Consider the following 20,410-nt stretch of genomic DNA (forward strand, 5'->3'; position numbering starts at 1 on the left):
TTTTCCTGAGTTTGATAACTCTTCTGTTTATGTAAGAATATGTTTTTTCTTAAAAAGTCACATTGAAGTATTAAGAGGAAACGCATGTATGAACCTACTCTCAAGTGGTTCGGAAAAACACATAATGTGCGTGTGGGTGGGAGAATGATAAAACAAGGTAGCAAAATGTTAAAAGTTGGTGTGTCTAAGTAAAACGTTTAAGGGAATTTTCTTTAAACTTTTCTCCGGGTTTAAAAGAAGAAGAAGAAAAAAAAAGATAGCTCTGGCTGTGAACTATAAGCCAGAGATCAATACGTACATATAACTTAGTTTAGTAAAGTAGAATTTGAGTTACATAATGTTCTCACTCTCCCTTTACCCTCCCCCTGCTTTTTGAAGATATTGAGTGTTTTAACAGTTCAGTAATCCATTCGGAAAGCTCAGCTGATTTGGTATCAGTCTGTGTTAAGCTATAGATGTGATTGCTCTTAAAGCTTTTACCTCTCATGTTTTTAAAGAATTTGCCTTTTTCGTACTTAAAAATATGGGAAAAAATCCCCCAAAAATCGTTTTCTAAATGTGTCCTTTCCTATGACCTCCTGTAAAACACTTGATTATGTGGAGAAAAGCCAGCTACTTGGTCCCCCTCCCTACCCCATTGGTTCTTCTTGTGTTCTGAGGACCAAATAGGAGATGGATGAAGTTAGAAGCATTTTGTATATTTTTTCATATTTTTTATCTTATTCCAAAATAAGCTATACAAAGCAATATGTGGATAGTAGTTTTTGTATGCTTTGCTAGCTGTTTTACAACTAAGTCCATTTTGCTAGATCAAGCTCCCTTATCTTTTGAGGAACAACTTGTTCTATATCAAAAATTTTTTGAAGATACTTTGTCTTAATGATTCCACTTCTTCTTCTTTATATGTAATAAATATTGTCGGTAGTTCTACTTAGACCATGTCTGAGGAAAAGAGATGACATCAAATGAAATTGTGCAATCCAATCTTGTATGTTGTATCAACTAAAATTTTTTAATTGTGAAAAATCAATGATGAAAAATTACAATAAAAATTTTATGCCTACTGATTCTTCAACAATATTCATACTGGTTTCTTCTGTCTTAAAGCTGTATGGAGAAAAGAGAACTACATGGTTCCACTAGGTGAACAATCCAGCATCTCTCATACATTTTCAAATGGAGTAGTAGCTGACAAGCAGTGAGAAGGTTGCACAGTGGTTTTCAGTCTTTATAATTAGTGCAGTGGTAGCTTACTGACTGACCCTAAATGTAGGGGTTAAGGATAATTATTAGATTTTTTAATGTACAAATAGTGTAAATTCTTCAGAGTGCTGGGTTGTTAACTGTGCAGTTTAAAATTGTCTCCTTTTACAAGAAGGATGCAGTGACACATGCAACTGCTTTTCTAAGAAGTATGGAATTACTTTTTAATCTAAAGACTGAGGATTTCTATTAGATTATTTAACCAAAAATCACAACATAAAGTCTGTGAAAACTAGGTAGAAATGACTAACTGATGTGCAACACTAGGAAATGTAGAGCTCATACAGAATGAAATAAAGTAATTTTTTGCTAAGTGTTTATAATGATAACATCATTTTGCTGTTGATACTTTTTTTCCGCCTTTTTGCAGTTTGAATTCCTAATTTTCTTGCTGTTCTACATATAAGTATTTTGGTAATTGCAGTGTTTTTATATTCAGGGCTTTGTCGTTAACATTATAATACTTTACAATAATTATAAAACAATTTTTTTTTTTTCTAACTAGGAGGAAGCATTGCATGCATTTATTCAGCCAGAGATCCTGGATGGCCCAAATCAATATTTTTGTGAACGTTGTAAGAAGAAGTGTGATGCACGAAAGGTAGATGCCATTTAGAAATTAATACTTAATTATCTGAGATAATATTCAATATTCAATAGATTCCCCCCCACACTTTTTTTTTTAGGGTCTTCGGTTTTTGCATTTCCCTTATCTGCTGACCTTACAACTGAAAAGATTTGATTTTGATTATACAACCATGCACAGGATTAAATTGAATGATCGGATGACATTTCCCGAGGAACTAGACATGAGTACATTTATTGATGTTGAAGATGAGGTGAATACTTATAAATTATACTTCAGATATTCTTCTTTGATCAGAGTAACTTGTGATATTCTTTGAAATGACAAAAAGGATATTAAATTCTGGAATTATTTCTTTAATTTGTGTGATAATCTTACGTTTCATAACTTTCTTAGTTATTGAAACATACCAGTCTAGAGGTGGGCTGCACTTGTGTTTCTGGCACATGATAAACACAGAACAGATATATTGAATGAACGAGCAAACTGGGTAGTATGGCCTTAATTTCTTGTTTTGTCTTAGTGTCTTTTTCAAGCATTAAGGTTTCTGGGTTATTCTCCCTTAAGGTTTACCAGCTCTTAAATTGGCTAGGTTAGAAAGCTAGGTAATAAAGGTATTTTTCTGTGTTTCTTTTTTAATTAGTTTTATTTTTAAATTAAAACTTCTAAAATAAAAAATTTAAAACTATTTAAATATAGTTTGAGAATGGAACTTTGAGGGCACACATAAAGCTCATTAATTTCTTCCGCTCATTGACCTCCCCCAATTATCTGTTTCCTCTATCCTTATCCAGTAAAAGATTCATAATGTCCCACTCTGTTCTCTTGGAAACTCTTCTGATTAAATTATTGGGAATATTTACAATGACTTAACATAGTTGTTACAGAGTGATAAATCTTTCTTATTCTCAAAACTGCCATGAAGTATTTTTTTCTGATTGGAATTCATCACAATAGTTAAAAATACCTTTTCCCAGAGGCTTAAAAATAATTTTAAACATTCTCAAGTTTTATTTATGCTCTTAAGTACTAAATGGCAAATGTTTTCTGAGCCTCACTTTCCTTGTCTGTAAAGTAAGGATGATAATTGCTTTTCATAGCTTTTATAAGATGAGATTGCCTTAAAGTAAATGTTCATTGAATGGTACCTGTGACCAGGTAACATTCTCTGAAAGGTTTAATTTGAAATAATATCTCAAACACCTGTGCTTAAGCTAGGAAGTCTGTCCAAAGTATACCAAACTTTCAAGGGAGATTCCTACTCAGAGATGAGTATTAGATGGGTTTTCTGTATATTCCTAATGTATTTCTTATAAAGGGAAGTCTTTTCCAAGGGAAGAAAACTGAGATACAAAGTTTGACCAGAACTTTTAGGAAGTTTTAGGTCCATTTCTTGGAAGAAGAGAAGATGTTCTGGCTTAGTTAAAAGGAGTTTCAGGGATGATCTCTTTGGACTTTGTGTAGAATTCTCAAGTTGGTTTTCACCTCCATTTTTCCTTGAACCAAACTTTCTTGAGGGATGAAGACTGTATGTTAGGTGCAGTTCTTACAACAAAATTCTTGGCAAGAAGTTGGTACTTACTACATATTGCTTGGTTAATTCAAGAACTTATAGGCAATGCCTTAAACATATCAAGTGCCTACATCTTAGAGAAGAATTTTCAAACTCTGTATCTAAAATATTAAAGGAGGGGCTTCCCTGGTGGCGCAGTGGTTAAGAATCTGCCTGCCAATGCAGGGGACACAGGTTCAAGCCCTGATCCGGGAAGATTGATCCCACATGCCACGGAGCAACTAAGCCTGTGTGCCACTACTACTGAGCCCACGTGCCACTACTACTGAGCCCACGTGCCACAACTACTGAAGCCCGCACACCTAGAGCCCATGCTCTGCAACAAGAGAGAAGCCTGCGCACCTCAACGAAAAGTAGCCCCCGCTCGCCGCAACTAGAGAAAGCCTGCGCGCAGCAATGAAGACCCAACACAGCCAAAAATAAATAAGTTTTAAAAATAAAATAAAATATTAAAGGAAAAGGGAGGAAAGAGTTGTTTGAGGATTTCTAGGAAGAATTCTTTAAATTTGTCTGAAAGGGATTTAAAAATCATAAAAGCATGGAAAAGTATTATTTACTGTTGTTACATTTCCACCTCCTTTAACTGGAATATAAAGTTCTTGAGGATAGATACAGTGTCTTGTTTTTCTTTCTAATTGTCTGTAATACCTAGCATAGTGATAAACTGAATTGACCTTTTTGTTCAAGAAAGGAGATGATATTCTTTTGGGATTTGAGAACAACAGAAGCTCATTTTGGAGCATAAGTTCTCTGCTTTTATGGTTTTGATGAAAGAAATGGTAATTTTATATAGTTACTTTGCAGCTGTAAACATAAATGGGGTTTAATAGAATTCTGAAACACTAATTTGTTGTATTAGAATTTTAAGGTATTAGAACACTAATTTGTTGTATTAGAACACTAATTTGTTGTATTAGAATTTTAAGGTATTAGAATTTTAAGGTCTAATTTGTTGTATTAGAACACTAATTTGTTGTATTAGAATTTTAAGGTATTAGAATTTTAAGGTCTAATTTTAATTAGAAACACTAATTTGTTGTATTAGAATTTAAGAATTTGTTGTATTAGAATTTTAATTTGTTGTATTAGAATTTGTTGTATTAGAATTTTAATAGAAATGCTTTTAAAATACACTTTTGTTTAATTTTATTTAAGGTCTCACTTTTTAAGAGAAAATAAATTTGCTTAAAGTAGAATAAGTATTTTTATTAACAATAGCATCATAAATTATGTGGAAAAGCAGCATATGGATTGAAAGGTTTATATTTTCCCTTTATTTAGCTTATAATTGTAAGATAATTATGTTTTATTAAGAAATCTCCTCAGACTGAAAGTTGCACTGACAGTGGAGCAGAAAATGAAGGCAGTTGTCACAGTGATCAAATGAGCAATGATTTCTCCAATGATGATGGTGTTGATGAAGGGATCTGCCTTGAAAGCAATAGTGGAACTGAAAAGATTCCAAAACCTGGGCTTGAAAAGGTACTTTTTATAATTTGTGGTTTTTAGTTGAAAGAGAGAGTAAGGTAATCTCTGAGCTGCTATATAATTATCTTTAAAAGAAATTTAATTGCTATTATTTTTATGCATATATGTGGTCATAATTAAACTTTAGAAAAAAACTACTTACAGGTGGGAGCATTAATTTCTGAGAGGCTGAACTATACCGCTGAAGCAAGCTGAGTGGTGGTGTGGAAAGGGTACTAGTAGTGAGGAAACCACTTCATTTTGCCTTTAAAGTAGCAGCAAGCCTCTAAATCTTATATCAGAGTTTTCTCATATCGCAAAACGAAGGCATTAGACTAGATCTGTTAATTTAAAAAATTCTGGCTGGGCTTCCCTGGTGGCGCAGTGGTTGAGAGTCCACCTGCCGATGCAGGGGACGCGGGTTCGTGCCCCCGTCCGGGAGGATCCCACATGCCGCGGAGCGGCTGGGCCCGTGAGCCATGGCCGCTGAGCCTGCGCGTCCGGAGCCTGTGCTCTGCAACGGGAGAGGCCACGACAGTGAGAGGCCCGCATACCACAAAAAAAAAAAAAAAAAAAAATTCTGGCTATGGGACCTTTCCTGAAACAATAAGAGAACTAATCTTTTTTAGGTAGGGGACCCCTCAGTTTTCCTCCCCTCCCCATGACAGCCCTTAAGGGACTTCAAAAAATGATACAATTCCATGGATTATCATTTGAAAACTACAAGACTGGATAATATCTAGGATAGAATTTTTATTACTAGGTCAGTGATTTTTAAGATTTTGGCAAACCATTTCTTTAATGGTTTTTTATCAAATGGTTCTTTATCAAACCATTTCTTTAATGATTTTATCAAACCATTCTATCAAACCATCAAATGGTTCTTTATCAAACCATTTCTTTAATGGTTTTATCAAACCATTCTAAAGCAAATTTGTATAATTTGCTTTATTGAGGGGAGAATTATAGATCAGATGTCTTGAGCATGGTGTGAATAATGAATCACCAGTGTGAAGACTGATCACTAGCTCAAGTCTTACAGAGTCGTATTAAATATAGGGGTTTTTACAGGCAGTATTTAAGAATGGAGTTTCACTTGCATAAATCTGTTTTTAGATCAAGACCATTATTCTCACCACCATTACCACTACCCTTTACCTTTTAAAATTATCTGTTTCTTTCAGGGCAGACAGATGAGGTGTGAATTGCTGTGATGAATAATATAGTGGATACATTATAACTTAGTGTAAAGAACATTGCATTCAAACAACGGTTGGAAAACTGTGGCTCAAGAGCTAAATCCAACCCCCAACCAGTTTTTCTATATAGACAATTATGTCTATCTTTTTTTTTTGTTTTCCTTATCTTATTCCACTGGATAGGATTTCCCATACAGTGTTGAATAGGAGTGGTGAGAGAGGACGCTCTTGCCTTATTCCCAATCTCAGGAGGAAAGTATTCAGTCTTTCGCTGTTAAGTATGATATTGGGTCTAGATTTTTTATAGATGTTCTTTATCAATTTGAGGAGGTTCCTGTCTTCCTAGTTTGTTGAGAGTCTTTATCATGAATGGGTTTGGATTTTGTCAAATGTTGTTTCTGGGTTCAGTTGGTAAGATCATGTAACTTTTCTTCTTTAGCGTGGTTTACATAGGTTGATTTTCTAATGTTGAACCAGCTTTGCATACCTGAGAGATATCAAATCAATAGATCACTGTATCACAGATATTACATAAATAAATTAGAAGATGTTCAAAATAATTATATACCTTAGCTCTTTTATAAAGGAAGTGGAATCTTATTTGAAATTTTAAAAATGTTATTTGGGATTTATTGATTTTGATGTGCATGTTTAACACCTCTTTGTAAAATTTCAGACTGTTATTTTCTTTTTACATAAATATATAAATTTGTATTTCAGTTATACATTGTTCTAGAGGTTATAGCATAATTAAAATGTGAAGGAATACGCTGAATGAAACTTGTGGTATATAAAAATTATGTGATGAATTACCATTTTAATGATCTTAGAGAAAAGTTGACTTGCCATAGATACAGAGGACAACTAACATGTTAGTTCCCTGTGTTTTAGTAGAGAATAGGAAATATACAAATTAGGGTTTTGTGTTTTTCCTGTGTGCTGAGTTACTTTTATTCTTTTCTTTAGAATTCTTTGATCTATGAGCTCTTCTCGGTTATGGTTCATTCAGGGAGTGCTGCTGGTGGTCATTACTATGCTTGTATAAAGTCATTCAGTGATGAGCAGTGGTACAGCTTCAATGATCAACATGTCAGCAGGGTAAGGAGGGATTTTTAAAGATTATTATTCTGAAAGACAGGAGTAGGGATGTTTCTCATCAACAGCAGGGTTTATTAAAAATGAGAGACTCAGTCTGTCCGTTGAAGCATACCAAATCATTAAGACATACCAGATGTCATTCTTTTGTTTTTGTTTTCAGTAAATTTCCTTTGTTTCTTTATTTTGTTTTATTTTGGGCTTGCTGAGTGTTTGCAGAGCTAGACTCCCAGTTTTCTTCTTGCCCTGAGCCTTCACATGGGCTGTCTATTTAAGAGCACTAGAAAAGATTGGCCATTAGTAGCCACGGATTATGATTACATTTTGTGAACTGTTATCTGTGTGGTCCATTTAACTGTGAGGTTAAAACTTGGGTTACATGTTAACATAAAGGTAATGGTGTTATAGATCTTACCAAAAAAGTAAGTAATGTTACAACTTTTTAGATAACACAAGAGGACATTAAGAAAACACATGGTGGATCTTCAGGAAGCAGAGGCTATTACTCCAGTGCTTTTGCAAGGTAAATAACTTCCTAAGTTTTTCTGTTTATAAATTAGAATTATTTACAGCTTTTCAACATTTTTTTTATCACTAAAAAGGTTTAACCCAAGGGTCAACAAACTATAACCTATGGGCCAAATTCAGCCTGCCTTCAGTTTTTGGAAATAAAGTTTTATTGGAACACCATCATACTCATTTGTTTAAATACTGTATGTTGATCTTTTCCCACACAACAGCAGAGTTAAGTAGTTTTAGCACACAGAATAGCTCACAAAGCCTATGACTTTTACTATCTGGCCCTTTTCCAGAGAAAAATTGCTGACTCCTGACTTACCTGTAGTCCTCATTCTAGGACAAAGGTTTTTTGAAGATTTTACTACGTTACCAAGAAAAGATACGGGATTTTCTCATAAATATGTCAGTAAAAGCAAAGTAGTCTCCTTTTTTTTCAAGAACATTTAAATCTGAACCTGTACAAGAACAGCTACATGATTTTCTAATTGTTTGAAACAACAAAAAAACTACTATTTAAAATAAATATTTGATGCTAGGAAATGGAATCTTTACAATCTACTTTTTGTCCCTATTAATCTTTTTTATATTTTACTAGCTCCACAAATGCATATATGCTGATATATAGACTGAAGGACCCAGCAAGAAATGCAAGTATGTTGACATATAGTTACTTGATTTTAGTCTGTGTTATAAACCAGTTTTTTGGCAAGTTTTATAAACCCAGATAACTACTTTTAAATGATAGGACAATTAAATTTTTTTAATGTGTGGAAGAATTAATTATAAAGACTGTTATGAGATAATACCAACTGGTAAAAGCACTTGGAAAAACGTTGAACTATTTTTTATTACACTAAGAGACAAAACTTACTCTGCATTGCGTACGTTGGATATTTATTTGCAGTAAGATTGTATTATATGTAGTTTGGTGCAGTGATGATAGTCTCCAGATCTGTGTAGCAGCCATAACTCACCATCTGCATGTCCCAGAACAAGTTATCTAACTTTTCTAAGTCTTACTTTCCACACATGTAAAATGGGAATAATTATAGTATTTTATAGGATTATTATAAAAAATTAAATGAGATAAAATTTTAAGCATTTAGTGTCATACTAGAGTTAAACATCTTTGCTTATTTGCTTAAAAAGCAAGTAAAGTTTTATGAGTCGAGTATGCATCCTTTATTAGATTTTAATTTTATTAGGAATCCTAAAAATAATCCTGTATACAAAGCATGTGGATTTGCCTTTTTTTTTTCCTTTCGTAACTGCTACTTTAAAAAATTACAGTTCCTGTGTTTTCTTGGTAACTCTGATCGTGACTGAGATAGTATTTGCACATAGGTGTATAAAGCGTGTGTGTGTGTGTGTGTGTGTGTGTGTGTGCATACAATATATACACAGGTGATGTGTTTGCTCATATTCTTTTCACAATTAATATAATCATTGTCTTTGATTTCAATATATTTCCTTTGTTTAGAAACTACTATACTATGAGTAAATCTATTTTAAGCAGTCTGATGTTTTTGTTTACATTTTCGTAAACTCTCATCAGATTGTGAATTCAGTTGGTGCAAGGCTTAGGACTTATTTATCTTTTCACCAATGATATAATACAGGGTCTGTCATATAGAGGCTGTTCAATAATTTACTGTGTAATTATAGGAAAGAAAAAAGGAAATTATAATAAGTCATTTCAGAACAGAGATTTCAGAGTAGAAGTATTCATTCTTACTTTACACATAATGAAACTATACCCTAAAGAGTAATTTGTCCAAGGTCATAGCTACCTGGAGGCAGAGCGAGGTTTCTAGTTTGTGTATCCTCTGTGACACCCAGCATTCCAGATATTTCATGTAGTACAGTAACTCAGCTTTCTTTTATCCGCTCCCCACAGCTCTAGTTTTGTGGTGAAGCACCAAGGGGCACTGTATGTATGATATGGAATATTTTTTAAATTGGAGCTCATTTCTGTAAACAGTGGATTTTTACCTTCCACAGAGGCATGATTTTTTTAAAATATAAATTGTTCTCCCTGTTTAATGCCTAACAATCATTGGCTTTATTAAACAGTGTTATAGTCTCATACTGTCACTTCGAATACTTTGAGTTACATATGAAGTTCTTTGATTAGAAGGCAGCTAAAAGACTACTTTGAGAACAAAGGAAAGAGAATCATATTAGTGAATAATAATAAACAAATAAATACCATTTGTAGTAGTAGAGCATCAACAGTATTTATTACATTTCCTTATATCCCAGGTAATAACTCTATGTGGTAAGGTGCTGTTAATAAGCTGAAGAAACCAAGGTCTGGAGAAGTAAACTTGCCCAGGGTTATACAATTTGATGGTGATAGCACTATTTGAAATCAGAAGTGCTTTTATTTTCAAGTTTAAGGGAGGCTTTTTCATTCTAAAAATCTTAATTTACATACCAGAGTTGTCTGGAGCCAAGAGGTATACAGATAAAGATATGGCTTTTTTGAGACCTAACCATGTGTCATTATCAACTGCCTCTTCACCCTTGTCTGGAAGAAGCTCATGTTCCAAGTTGAAAGATTGATGTAATTGAGATATATTTTGATAACAGCTATAGTAGAAGTGTATACTCTGGGAACATAGTAGAACAAAATTAAATAAAGGAAGCTCAATCTCAGTGGCACTGTTTTACCCTGTTTTTACTATTAATAGAATTTCTAGAAGTAGATGAATATCCAGAACATATTAAAAATTTGGTGCAGAGAGAGAGAGAATTGGAAGAACAAGAAAAGAGGCAACGAGAAATTGAGCGCAATACATGCAAGGTTAGATTTCCTAATTTTACTTTTAATTAAAAAGTGCTATTGAACTTTGCTTAACTGCAGTTCTCATCACTGACTCATTGGGTTGATTCTGTAGATAGTTATGCCATCATGATCATTAAACAGTATAACCAACTATATTACTGAGGTAAAATAATTTCATTTTATGCATAAAAAACCAGTAACATGGGCTTCCCTGGTGGCGCAGTGGTTGGGGGTCTGCCTGCCAATGCAGGGGATGTGGGTTTGATCCCTGGTCCGGGAAGATCCCACATGCCACGGAGCAGCTGGGCCCATGCACCATGGCTGCTGCGCCTGTGCTCTGGAGCCGGTGAGCCACAACTGCTGAGCCCATGTGCCGCAGCTGCTGGGACCCGCGTGCCTAGGGCCCGTGCTCTGCAGCAGGAGAGGCCACCGCAGTGAGAAGCCTGCATGCAGCAGCAAAGACGCAATGCAGCCAAAAATAAATTTATTAAAAAAAAACAAAAAACCAGTAACATAGTGGTAATGCTCAGTGCTGCTGAGGTTACAGTGAGATGAACATTGTAACGTTCTGCTACAAGTATAAATTGATAAAACCTTTCTTCCTAGAATTTGAGTAGGATTTATCAAGAGCCTTAAGCAAATTCATATTCTTTTATATAATTCTCTCAAGAAAATATTACCTAATGAGGTAATGACAGATGTGGTAAAAATTTTGACCACAAGGACATTCTCCACAGTATTTTCCAAATTACAGAAAAATTGGAAACAACTTGAATATATATCAGTAGGAGAGTGATTACATAAATTGTGATACATGCTTATAAAGAAACATACAGTTGTTAAAATTAATGATTTTGAATTTTTTTATGAGACAGTATCAATTATTAAGTGAGATAGATAGACGGAGAATGATCCCAATTATGTTTTTTTTTAATTATAATATTTTTGACTATTAGGAAAGAATACTGTCTACAAAAGAAGTAAGTTCGATTTATGACCTGTTGAGTTAATGATGATATTTTACATTTTCTAGATAAAATTATTCTGTTTGCATCCTGTGAAACAAGTGATGATGGAAAATAAATTGGAGGTTCATAAGGATAAGACATTAAAGGAAGCAGTAGAAATGGCTTATAAGGTATGTTTAATTGCACTGTTGGCATTTAATTATTGATATTTTACGTAACAGTATTAACATTTTCCCAAGTTTTTATTATAGTCAGTAGTAATATAAGCACTTGCAGTAGCTTTGATAGCCCACTTAAATCCTATGTCTCTTAAAGAGTATAGTTTACACCTCTTCTTTGGAATGTGGTCCATTGCTTTTGAGAACTTTCTCACTCCGAAAGCCAGTTAAAGCTTTCTAAAACTCAGAAATAGAATTAGAAACAAAAATATTTATTTATTCTTTATATTCATTTAGCAGATATTTATTGAGTGTCTACTATATGATGCATTAGAGAACTTGAGTGAACAAGACCACATGAGGTGTTAGAGGTACCAGAGTGAGCAAAACAGGCTCACTGCCTTCTTGGAGTTTACAATCCCACTGGGGAAAAAAACAGACAAAAAATATTTAAACACCACAGTTTTCAAATATCTTATTAGATGCCATAAAGTAATTCAGTAGTATATTAAGGTTATTTAATCTGAGACTTAAACCATGAGGAGACAGCTGTGCAAGAAGTTGGGGAAGAGTACTTTAAGTAGAGGTAACAGCATGTGTAAAAACTGAGGTGAGGAAGTACATGATTAAGAAGCTGAAAAAAGGTGCATTGTGTTTAGATCATCTTGATTGAGAATAGAGGCACATAAAATGAAATTAAAGGCTGTGTAAGAATAGAAGTTTGCATTTTATTCTAAGAATAATGCAAATTTATAAGTGGGTTTTGAAAGGCAAATAGAAAAAGAAGCATTCTTTAACCGGATTATTCTAAATGTCATCTGTTATACTTGACAGAATTTTTTGCCCTTTCCATGTAAACATTAACATCATTTGACTAAAGTTAAACAGTCATTACCTAGAGAAAAAATTGCATGCTATGTCATTTCATTTATAATTATATGTAGAACCAATGAAAGAAGTAAAAATAATTCACAAGATAGCTGGCATTGTTTCTCAAAGTGTGATCCAGCACAACCTGCACCAGAATCACATTCCTATTAAAAAACAAATTCCTGCAAATGAATCTGAACTTATGTTTTGGCACCTGGGATTATGCATTTTAAACAGGTACCTCAAGTGTTTTTTAGACACACACAGTTTGAGAACTTGTATTGTGTACCTGGTCTTTCATAGCACTTTATCAGTCCTGAAAATTTACATTTGTGTGACTATTTTAATTAATTAATGTCCCTCACTAAACCGTAAGCACTTACAAGGGTGAAGAGTGTTCTGGTTTTGTTCACAGTTGCATTTCCACTACTTTTGCCTTGTAAACAGGAGAGTCAAAATTGGAGGGGGGAAAAAAAATTGGATGGGTATGTGAATGAATAAATGAATGAACAAATAATAAAATGGATGAATGGCTCTGGGTTCACCTGATTAAAGTAAAAATCCGTTAAACATAATGGTGGACTGCAAGCAAAACAATAGTGAAACCAAATTAAACTAAAATGGAGAAAATGTCTTTAAACAGTTTTACACAGTAAGGTCAATCAGTGATAGCACTAAGGGTAGTTTATATTCCATCAGTTTTTAATGTAGGAAGAAAAAATCTTGTCTTAAAAAATAGAAAGTTTAATTTCACAAATGTAAAGAGTGAAATAGAAAAGAGAAATAAATTGATCTTATATAAGAAAAATAAAGCTCCATTTGTGGGAAGTGAGGGATGGAGGAGTAGAGGGCAATGGGGACATACCAAGGCTTACAGTAATGCTTTCTTTAAAGTTGTAATCACAAACCTCAGATGAGTATTGAATACTTCTAAGCAATCCTACTATGTTTCTCCAGGAGGTTCAGCTCCCACTTAAAGTGATGTTGCATCCAGGGTATGCCATCTACTAGTGACATGTACTAGAGGGAAAATTTTTGACAGAAATTCCTGTGCCCAATTTGTTGGTGTTCCGGAGGCTAAGATTGAAAGGGATGGTTCAGAGAGGAGTCGGGTAGCACTTGGGAGACAGAAGCTATGACCTTTGTGGTGTCTCTACAAGGCATGCTATCCTCCCTTGCTTAGGGAGATCGTTACTAGATACATTAATTACCAGTTTTTCTCCAAATTGTATTAAGATAACAAAAGATGCATGTTCTAGTTGGTTGTTTTCCCCTCATGTTTCCAGCTGACTGGTTATAAAGCAATAGCTTACAGTGCATTAATTTTGAGTACATCTAAAGTTTAGAATGTTAACTTTTGTAAAAACAAAAAAGTCTTTAAAATATGTTAGTGCATAGGTCGTATAATTTGAGGGATAATGAACTATGGTTATTTTAAAATACCCTTTAAGTCGTGCCTTTGAGCTTTGATGCAAATCATAAATATATGGATTTTATTGTTTGTTAGGACCTATTGTTAGTACAGTTACACATCAGACTAAAATATCAATACTATATATTTCTTTTTCTTTTTCCTCGGGTGTTATATTCTTTTAGATGATGGATTTAGAAGAGGTGATACCTATGGATTGCTGTCGTCTTGTTAAATATGATGAGTTTCATGATTATCTTGAACGATCATATGAAGGAGAAGAAGATACACCAATGGGACTTTTACTGGGTGGAGTCAAGTCAACATACATGTTTGATCTGCTGTTGGAGACAAGAAGACCCGATCAGGTTTTCCAGTCTTACAAACCCGGAGGTAAGGAATTTCATGGTATTCTGAGTTGTAAAGGATTTAGAATATTCATAAGAAAGTTTTTGTTTGTAGAAATTATTTTTAAATTTTTTACATGTTCTTAAAATGTAGAATAATTCTGATAGGTTGGGAAGTAGTCAGCAACAAACCTGGAATTAAGTTCTAGATTACTTTCCAAAAAGCTATACACAAAATTTAAGAAACAAACAACAAAACTACTGGCTTATAGTCTTCAGTGGGATTTTTTTTTCTTCTCCAGTACTAAATCGTCGTCCCTCCCTGCCTCTGCGCCTGCCCCAGCCTCTCTCTTTTTACAGAGAAGACCCTGGTATATTCCCATAAAGTCTCAGAAGTAGAGTCTCTTTTTCAGGGTCTCCTTGAAGACCATATTATGGTTATGGTTTCATAACTCAGATTCTGTTCTTCTGTGGATCTTATACACCTCCTTTTTATGAAGGCTCTTCTTTCCAAAGTAGATTAAGTGTGGTATTCTTTCAAGAGCTCCTTTAGTCAGACTCCACTCTCTCTGTAAAGAGTCCCTTTGGAGCATTTTCTTGCAGATTTTTTGTTTTTTTTGTTTTTTGCCTGCGTTGGGTCTTCGTTGCTACGTGCAGGCTTTCTCTAGTTGTGGCAAGTGGGGGCTACTCGTCATTGCGTTGCGTGGGCTTCTCATGGCAGTGGCTTCCCTTGTTGCAGAACACAGCCTTTAGGTATGTGAGCTTCAGTAGTTGTGGCACGCGGGCTCAGTAGTTGTGGCTTGTGGGCTCTAGAGCGCAGGCTCAGTTGTGGTGCACAGGCTTAGTTGCTCTGCGGCATGTGGGATCTTCCTGGACCAGGGATCGAACCCATGTCCCCTGCAGTGGCAGGCGGATTCTTAACCTCTGCACCACCAAGGAAGTGTCTGCAGATTATTTTTGAACTAGACTGTAAAAACTATGATAAAACTATAACATGGGTCAGCAAAAATCCCACTTTTTAAAAAGAGAATTCTAAATGTCATTGTGGATTGTAAACCTTGTAAAGTAATCTCCTTTATTCATTAATAATCAAGACTTTAGCAGAATATTTATTCAGATTTAGATTAGTAACATTTGGGGGAAAATGGAGTATTGACATATACTACATATAAGAGATTAAAACAGTTAAGCTGGAGAATAACTATCTACTAAATCCAATGTTTGAAGATCATTTATTTTTCTGGTGACTAAAAGTTAAGTTATATAATGATCTCCTGAAAATAGGAGAGGAGAAGGTGGCTTTAAATTGTAACATGGGGACTTCCCTGATGGCACAGTGGTTAAGAATCTGCCTAACAGTGCAGGGGACACAGGTTTGATCCCTGGTGCAGGAAGATCCCACGTGCCATGGAGCAACTAAGCCCATGTGCCACAACTACTGAGCCTGTGCTCTAGAGCCCGCAGGCCACAAGTACTGAGCCCGCATGCTGCATCTACTGAAGCCTGCATGCCTAGAGCCCATACTCCGCAACAAGAGAAGCCACTGCAATGAGAAGCCCACGCACAGCAACAAAGAGTAGCCCCCGCTCACCACAACTACAGAAAAGCCCGCGAGCAGCAGCGAAGACCCAATGCAGCCAAATAAATAAAATAAAATAATAAGTAAATAAATTGTAACATGAAGAATTTAAGTCAGAAAACAAACATGTAATCCAAAGGGTTTCTGCTGAAATTTCCATAGGATATAGAGAATATTATTTTGAGGAGAAGAAGTCTTTGATTATGAACAAGGTCTTGAATTGTTTAATGAAGGTTGTCAAAAGCAAGTAGGGCTGCTATGTCCCCTTTAGTATTTGTTGTGCATTCTCTAGTTATTTACATTTATTTAGTGTTGTGGTTTTGGTCTGTATTTTGGAACTTTGGGTATGTACTTTTAATATGCTTGATAAATTTGGCAGTGGTGTTAATGTTTTATAAGGAAACAAAGCAATTATTTTTAAAAGTCACATTTTGACTTTTGTCATTTTTTAAAGAGATCTATAAGAACTTTCTTATTAGCTTCATTTTTTATTTCTTTATATATATTTGTAATGTGATAAATTGTGAAAGTTTTAACATGTATAACATATACATCTACCATCTTGATAATTAGAAAAATATTTTCTTTGCCATCTATTAGAAACACATTTAGAATGCATTGCTCATGTGAAATACCTTTTAAAAAATAACCTCCAATTGGGTTTTTATGTTTTTCCAATGGGACAGAAGTGATGGTGAAGGTTCATCTTGTTGATCTAAAGGCAGAATCTGTAGCTGCTCCTATCACTGTTCGAGCTTACTTAAATCAAACAGTTACAGAGTTCAAACAGCTTATTTCAAAGGTAAGTTTTAAAATTGGTCAATGAATATTTTTAAGTACCTGCTGTGTACAAAGCACTATGTGATAGTTACAAGATGTAGGAACCAATATTTACCTCAAGGAGCCAGTATTTATAGCTAGGAGACAACTGTGGTTAGGAGAGAACGATGCTGCATATGGAAGAAACAGATTGACTTAAGCGTGGAGGTAAGGAGTGTGAAGCAAGTGCACATAGCAATGATATGTGTGCTTGGCTGGATCATTGTAAAGTACGTGCCTGGAAAACAAGTTCACTTTATCTCATGGAGGGTTTTTAAATGTAAACTCAAAAGTTTGGGCCCTGTTTAACGTAAACAGTAGGAAGTAGGTTGGTTGGTTGGTTGTTTTTCTAAGTACAGCAGTGGTATGATGAGAGCTCTGCTATAGCGTGGTAATTCTGGCAACACTAGACTAGTGTTCCCAGTGGACTGAGGGAGGACTCAGGAACATAGATGAGGAGGTTGTTGAAATAATTCAGATGAAGGCGTTATGACCAGAAATGAGAGAAGTGGCGATTGTAAGAATGAATATATAAATAGAATTGGCAGCACTTGTGATTGGTAAACATTGAAGCAAGGCAGGAGCACAGAAGACCTAAGGAGTTTCACTCTTGGGTAACCAGAAAGACAGTGATAGATGAATAGAAGTAGAAGAGAAAGGTGATGAATCAAATACTAGCCACATTATGTGAGTTAGTGGTAAATAGCATAGGCTCATTCAGAATTTTTGAACTGGAAAAATACGATGATGAAACATTCACATTTCCTTAGACAAAAAAACTATTCCACTCTAGAGAAATGGTTATTATCCTTTCAGGGGTCTTGTACACTATAGAACATTGAGCACACAAACATAGGCAAAATTAACCCCAGGTTAAGATTCCCTTGGTGTGGTCGAAATTGTTCAGAAATCGCAAGTCAAGGAACTTCCAGTTTCCATTCATTCATTTTATGGTAGTATTGTCTTTTATCTCATCTGGGGTTTTTTAATGCCTATTTTAACAGGGTTGTTGTGAACATGAACAAAACAAATAAATGCTCTTTTTGTGGAAAAAAAATTGTAAAGTATTATATAGAAGTTAGTTTTTAATTATTTTTATGTTTGAAAAAAATGACTTCCAACAATTTGCCAAAGTAATAATTGGAGGAAACAAATCATACTGTGAAGTCATAGTTTATGATTAAATTACTTATAAAAAGACAGCATTAGTGTAACTGCTCTGTATTACAGTTTAATCTAGAATATGAGCACTGAGGTAGTACAAAAGAAACACAGGCATTTCCTTCCCTGAAGAAGCTGATAATTTTGTTGGGGAAAAATGTGTCTAAGAATAAAGACAGTGAGAAAACAGGATGCCAAGAAATATAGTGTTTAAAGTATAACAAGGATGCCTGAGAATTAGTTATCATTAGCTGTAAAACAAATCATGTTTTATAAAATGTAAATTATTTTTATCTGCTCATTTCATGAGAAATTTATAAAATAACACCAAAAATTTAGGACATGGAATTTTAGAAAACTTTAAAATTTACCTACTAATTTAATCTCATTTTACACAGAAGAAAATTGATTTAGTAAAAAAAGTATTAACAACTATTCACAGAATACAGAAGAACTCATCCAAAGTCAAGAAGTTAAACAGATGTTGGTTTGACATCAGTTCTCAAAGTCAGTTACTCAGTTTCTTTGGAATCAAATCACCTCATTTACTTCATGAGTTTGGGAGAAATAGAACTTTCAGTGAAAAATTGTTACTTTTAAAATAGTTTCAGAGCATACATTTATAAGTGATACTCTGTTTTCCTAATTTACATCATAATTAATGGATGGGACTAATAATTTTTCCCATAGATTCTTTAAAAATTTGTAAACCTCTACTAAGATTATTTTTCTCTTAATTTTCTTTCTGCTATTTTTAAGAAGAACTCAGCAGTGTCTCATTTTCCCATATTTCCAAGTCAAGCAGAATTATTCTTGAAAGAGCACTTTTTAATTAAATTACTTTCATTATAGGCCATCTATTTACCTGCTGAAACAATGAGAATAGTGCTGGAACGCTGCTACAATGATTTGCGTCTTCTCACTGTGCCCAGTAAAACCCTGAAAGCTGAAGGGTTTTTTAGAAGTAACAAGGTATGTCTTTTATTTTTTCATGACTATTTTCTATGCTGCCACTCACCATCTGTCTGAAATTTACTTTTTGGGTTCTCACATCCTCCCAATAATTACCCTCCTTTTGTAGTCAGGTCACATCTTGCTTCTCTGTCTTCTCAGTCAGTCTTGCTGGCTCTCGTCTTTGCCTTGTTCATGCACCGCCCCTCCTGGAGTGTTTCCCCCTCTTCCTACAGTTTGTTTCAAGCCCAAGATTAGTCCTCCTTCTTTGGTGGAGCCTTCATGACTAGTTCTGGTCACAATGATTATGTTCTCTGAATTTTGTTCATTCTTGAGCTTCTCCCATAAAGCAGTACTTCATGGTGAAAGTCTGAAGCATGCCTAGTGTGGAGAAAATTACTATCTTGGATTCACCCCACATTATTCCCTTTTCCTACTCATTTATCTCTGTAAGAAAAGAGAAAGTTCATGTTGATCTCTTTGTTTTATCTCTTGATATCATTATGTGTTCCATCATTTATCATTTTTCCTATGTTTTTATTCCTAATGCCTTTGGTTTACTCTGGATAAATTGTATCAAATTTTCCTCATTTGCTGTCTTTTTTATTTATCACCATTTCCAGTCTCATTCATCTTAGGGCAGTTTGGTCTTTTATCATATTTAGCCTCTTTGTTTTTTTTTTTTTAGTATTTTATTAATTCTGATGTGTAATTTTTATTCACCCCTAGTTTCTTCCAGTACTTCTGTGTGGTGTTTGTGTGTAACATTAAAATCGCCAATCCACCCTAATACTGTTTTAGGGTAAGGAGTGGGAGAGATCTAACTTTATTTTTTTCTTTAAATGGTTAGCTGATAGTCCTGATTTATAACATTTATTGAATAATAATCTTTTTATGCAAAATTCAAAATACTACTCATAATTGCCTGATTTATGTATATGCATTTCACTTTTTTAATTTATTGTGGAAAATTTCAAACATATGCAGAAGTGCATGAATAGTGTAATGAACCCTTATGTATGTATCACCCAGCTTCTATAATTATCAAGTCTTGTTCATGTATATTTAACTAACTACTTCCCCCAGATTATTTGAAAAACATTCCCAGCATCATATCATTTCATCTACAAGCAATATGAATTTATATTTCTAAAAGATGAGAACTCTTTTTAAAAACATAACCACAATTACATTATTATACCTAAAAAACTAATAGAAATGCCTTAATATCAACCAATACCTAGTCAATATTCAAATTTCCCTGATTATCTTTAAAAAAATTTTTTTCAGTAAGATTTGTTTGTTCAAATCAGGATCTAAATAAAGTCCATAATATCTCTCAAGTTTATTTTAATCTAAAGATTTCCTTACATGTTTGTTTCCTTGCAATTAATTTGCTCTAGAATCAAGTCATTTGTCCATTAAATTTTTTATATAACCTGGATTTTGGTGTTGCATTCCCAAGATGTTTTCATACATTTTCCGATAAACAAGATATTTGTTTAGCAGTTTTATGGCTAATTACAAAGACATATGAACATAATATTTATTTTATTTAGTCTCCAAAAACAATGGGCGTGTCCTTTAGAAACATTATTATCTCAACTTTTATAATTTATTGTGCACTGTCTTATACTGATGCGATATTATTCTTAT

The 20,410-nt window shown here is 34.1% G+C and overlaps 1 protein-coding gene across 2 annotated transcripts in view; it reads left to right on the forward strand.

Annotated features, from left to right (window-relative positions):
* The window catches only part of USP47 (ubiquitin specific peptidase 47), a 120,975-nt gene that overhangs the window by 86,900 nt on the left and 13,665 nt on the right, over window positions 1-20,410 (forward strand). For both annotated transcript variants that reach the window (XM_082844938.1, XM_082844939.1), the window contains 11 exons: window positions 1,769-1,864; window positions 1,950-2,102; window positions 4,737-4,904; window positions 7,055-7,186; window positions 7,630-7,706; window positions 8,298-8,353; window positions 10,396-10,508; window positions 11,524-11,628; window positions 14,083-14,290; window positions 16,510-16,625; window positions 18,656-18,775. In XM_082844938.1, the coding sequence (XP_082701064.1) occupies window positions 1,769-1,864; window positions 1,950-2,102; window positions 4,737-4,904; window positions 7,055-7,186; window positions 7,630-7,706; window positions 8,298-8,353; window positions 10,396-10,508; window positions 11,524-11,628; window positions 14,083-14,290; window positions 16,510-16,625; window positions 18,656-18,775 (1,344 nt within the window). The remainder of the gene's footprint in view (window positions 1-1,768; window positions 1,865-1,949; window positions 2,103-4,736; window positions 4,905-7,054; window positions 7,187-7,629; window positions 7,707-8,297; window positions 8,354-10,395; window positions 10,509-11,523; window positions 11,629-14,082; window positions 14,291-16,509; window positions 16,626-18,655; window positions 18,776-20,410) is intronic.

Source organism: Leucopleurus acutus (assembly GCF_964270905.1).
Source record: "Leucopleurus acutus genome assembly, chromosome: 8".
In the NCBI taxonomy this organism is placed as follows: domain Eukaryota; kingdom Metazoa; phylum Chordata; class Mammalia; order Artiodactyla; family Delphinidae; genus Leucopleurus; species Leucopleurus acutus.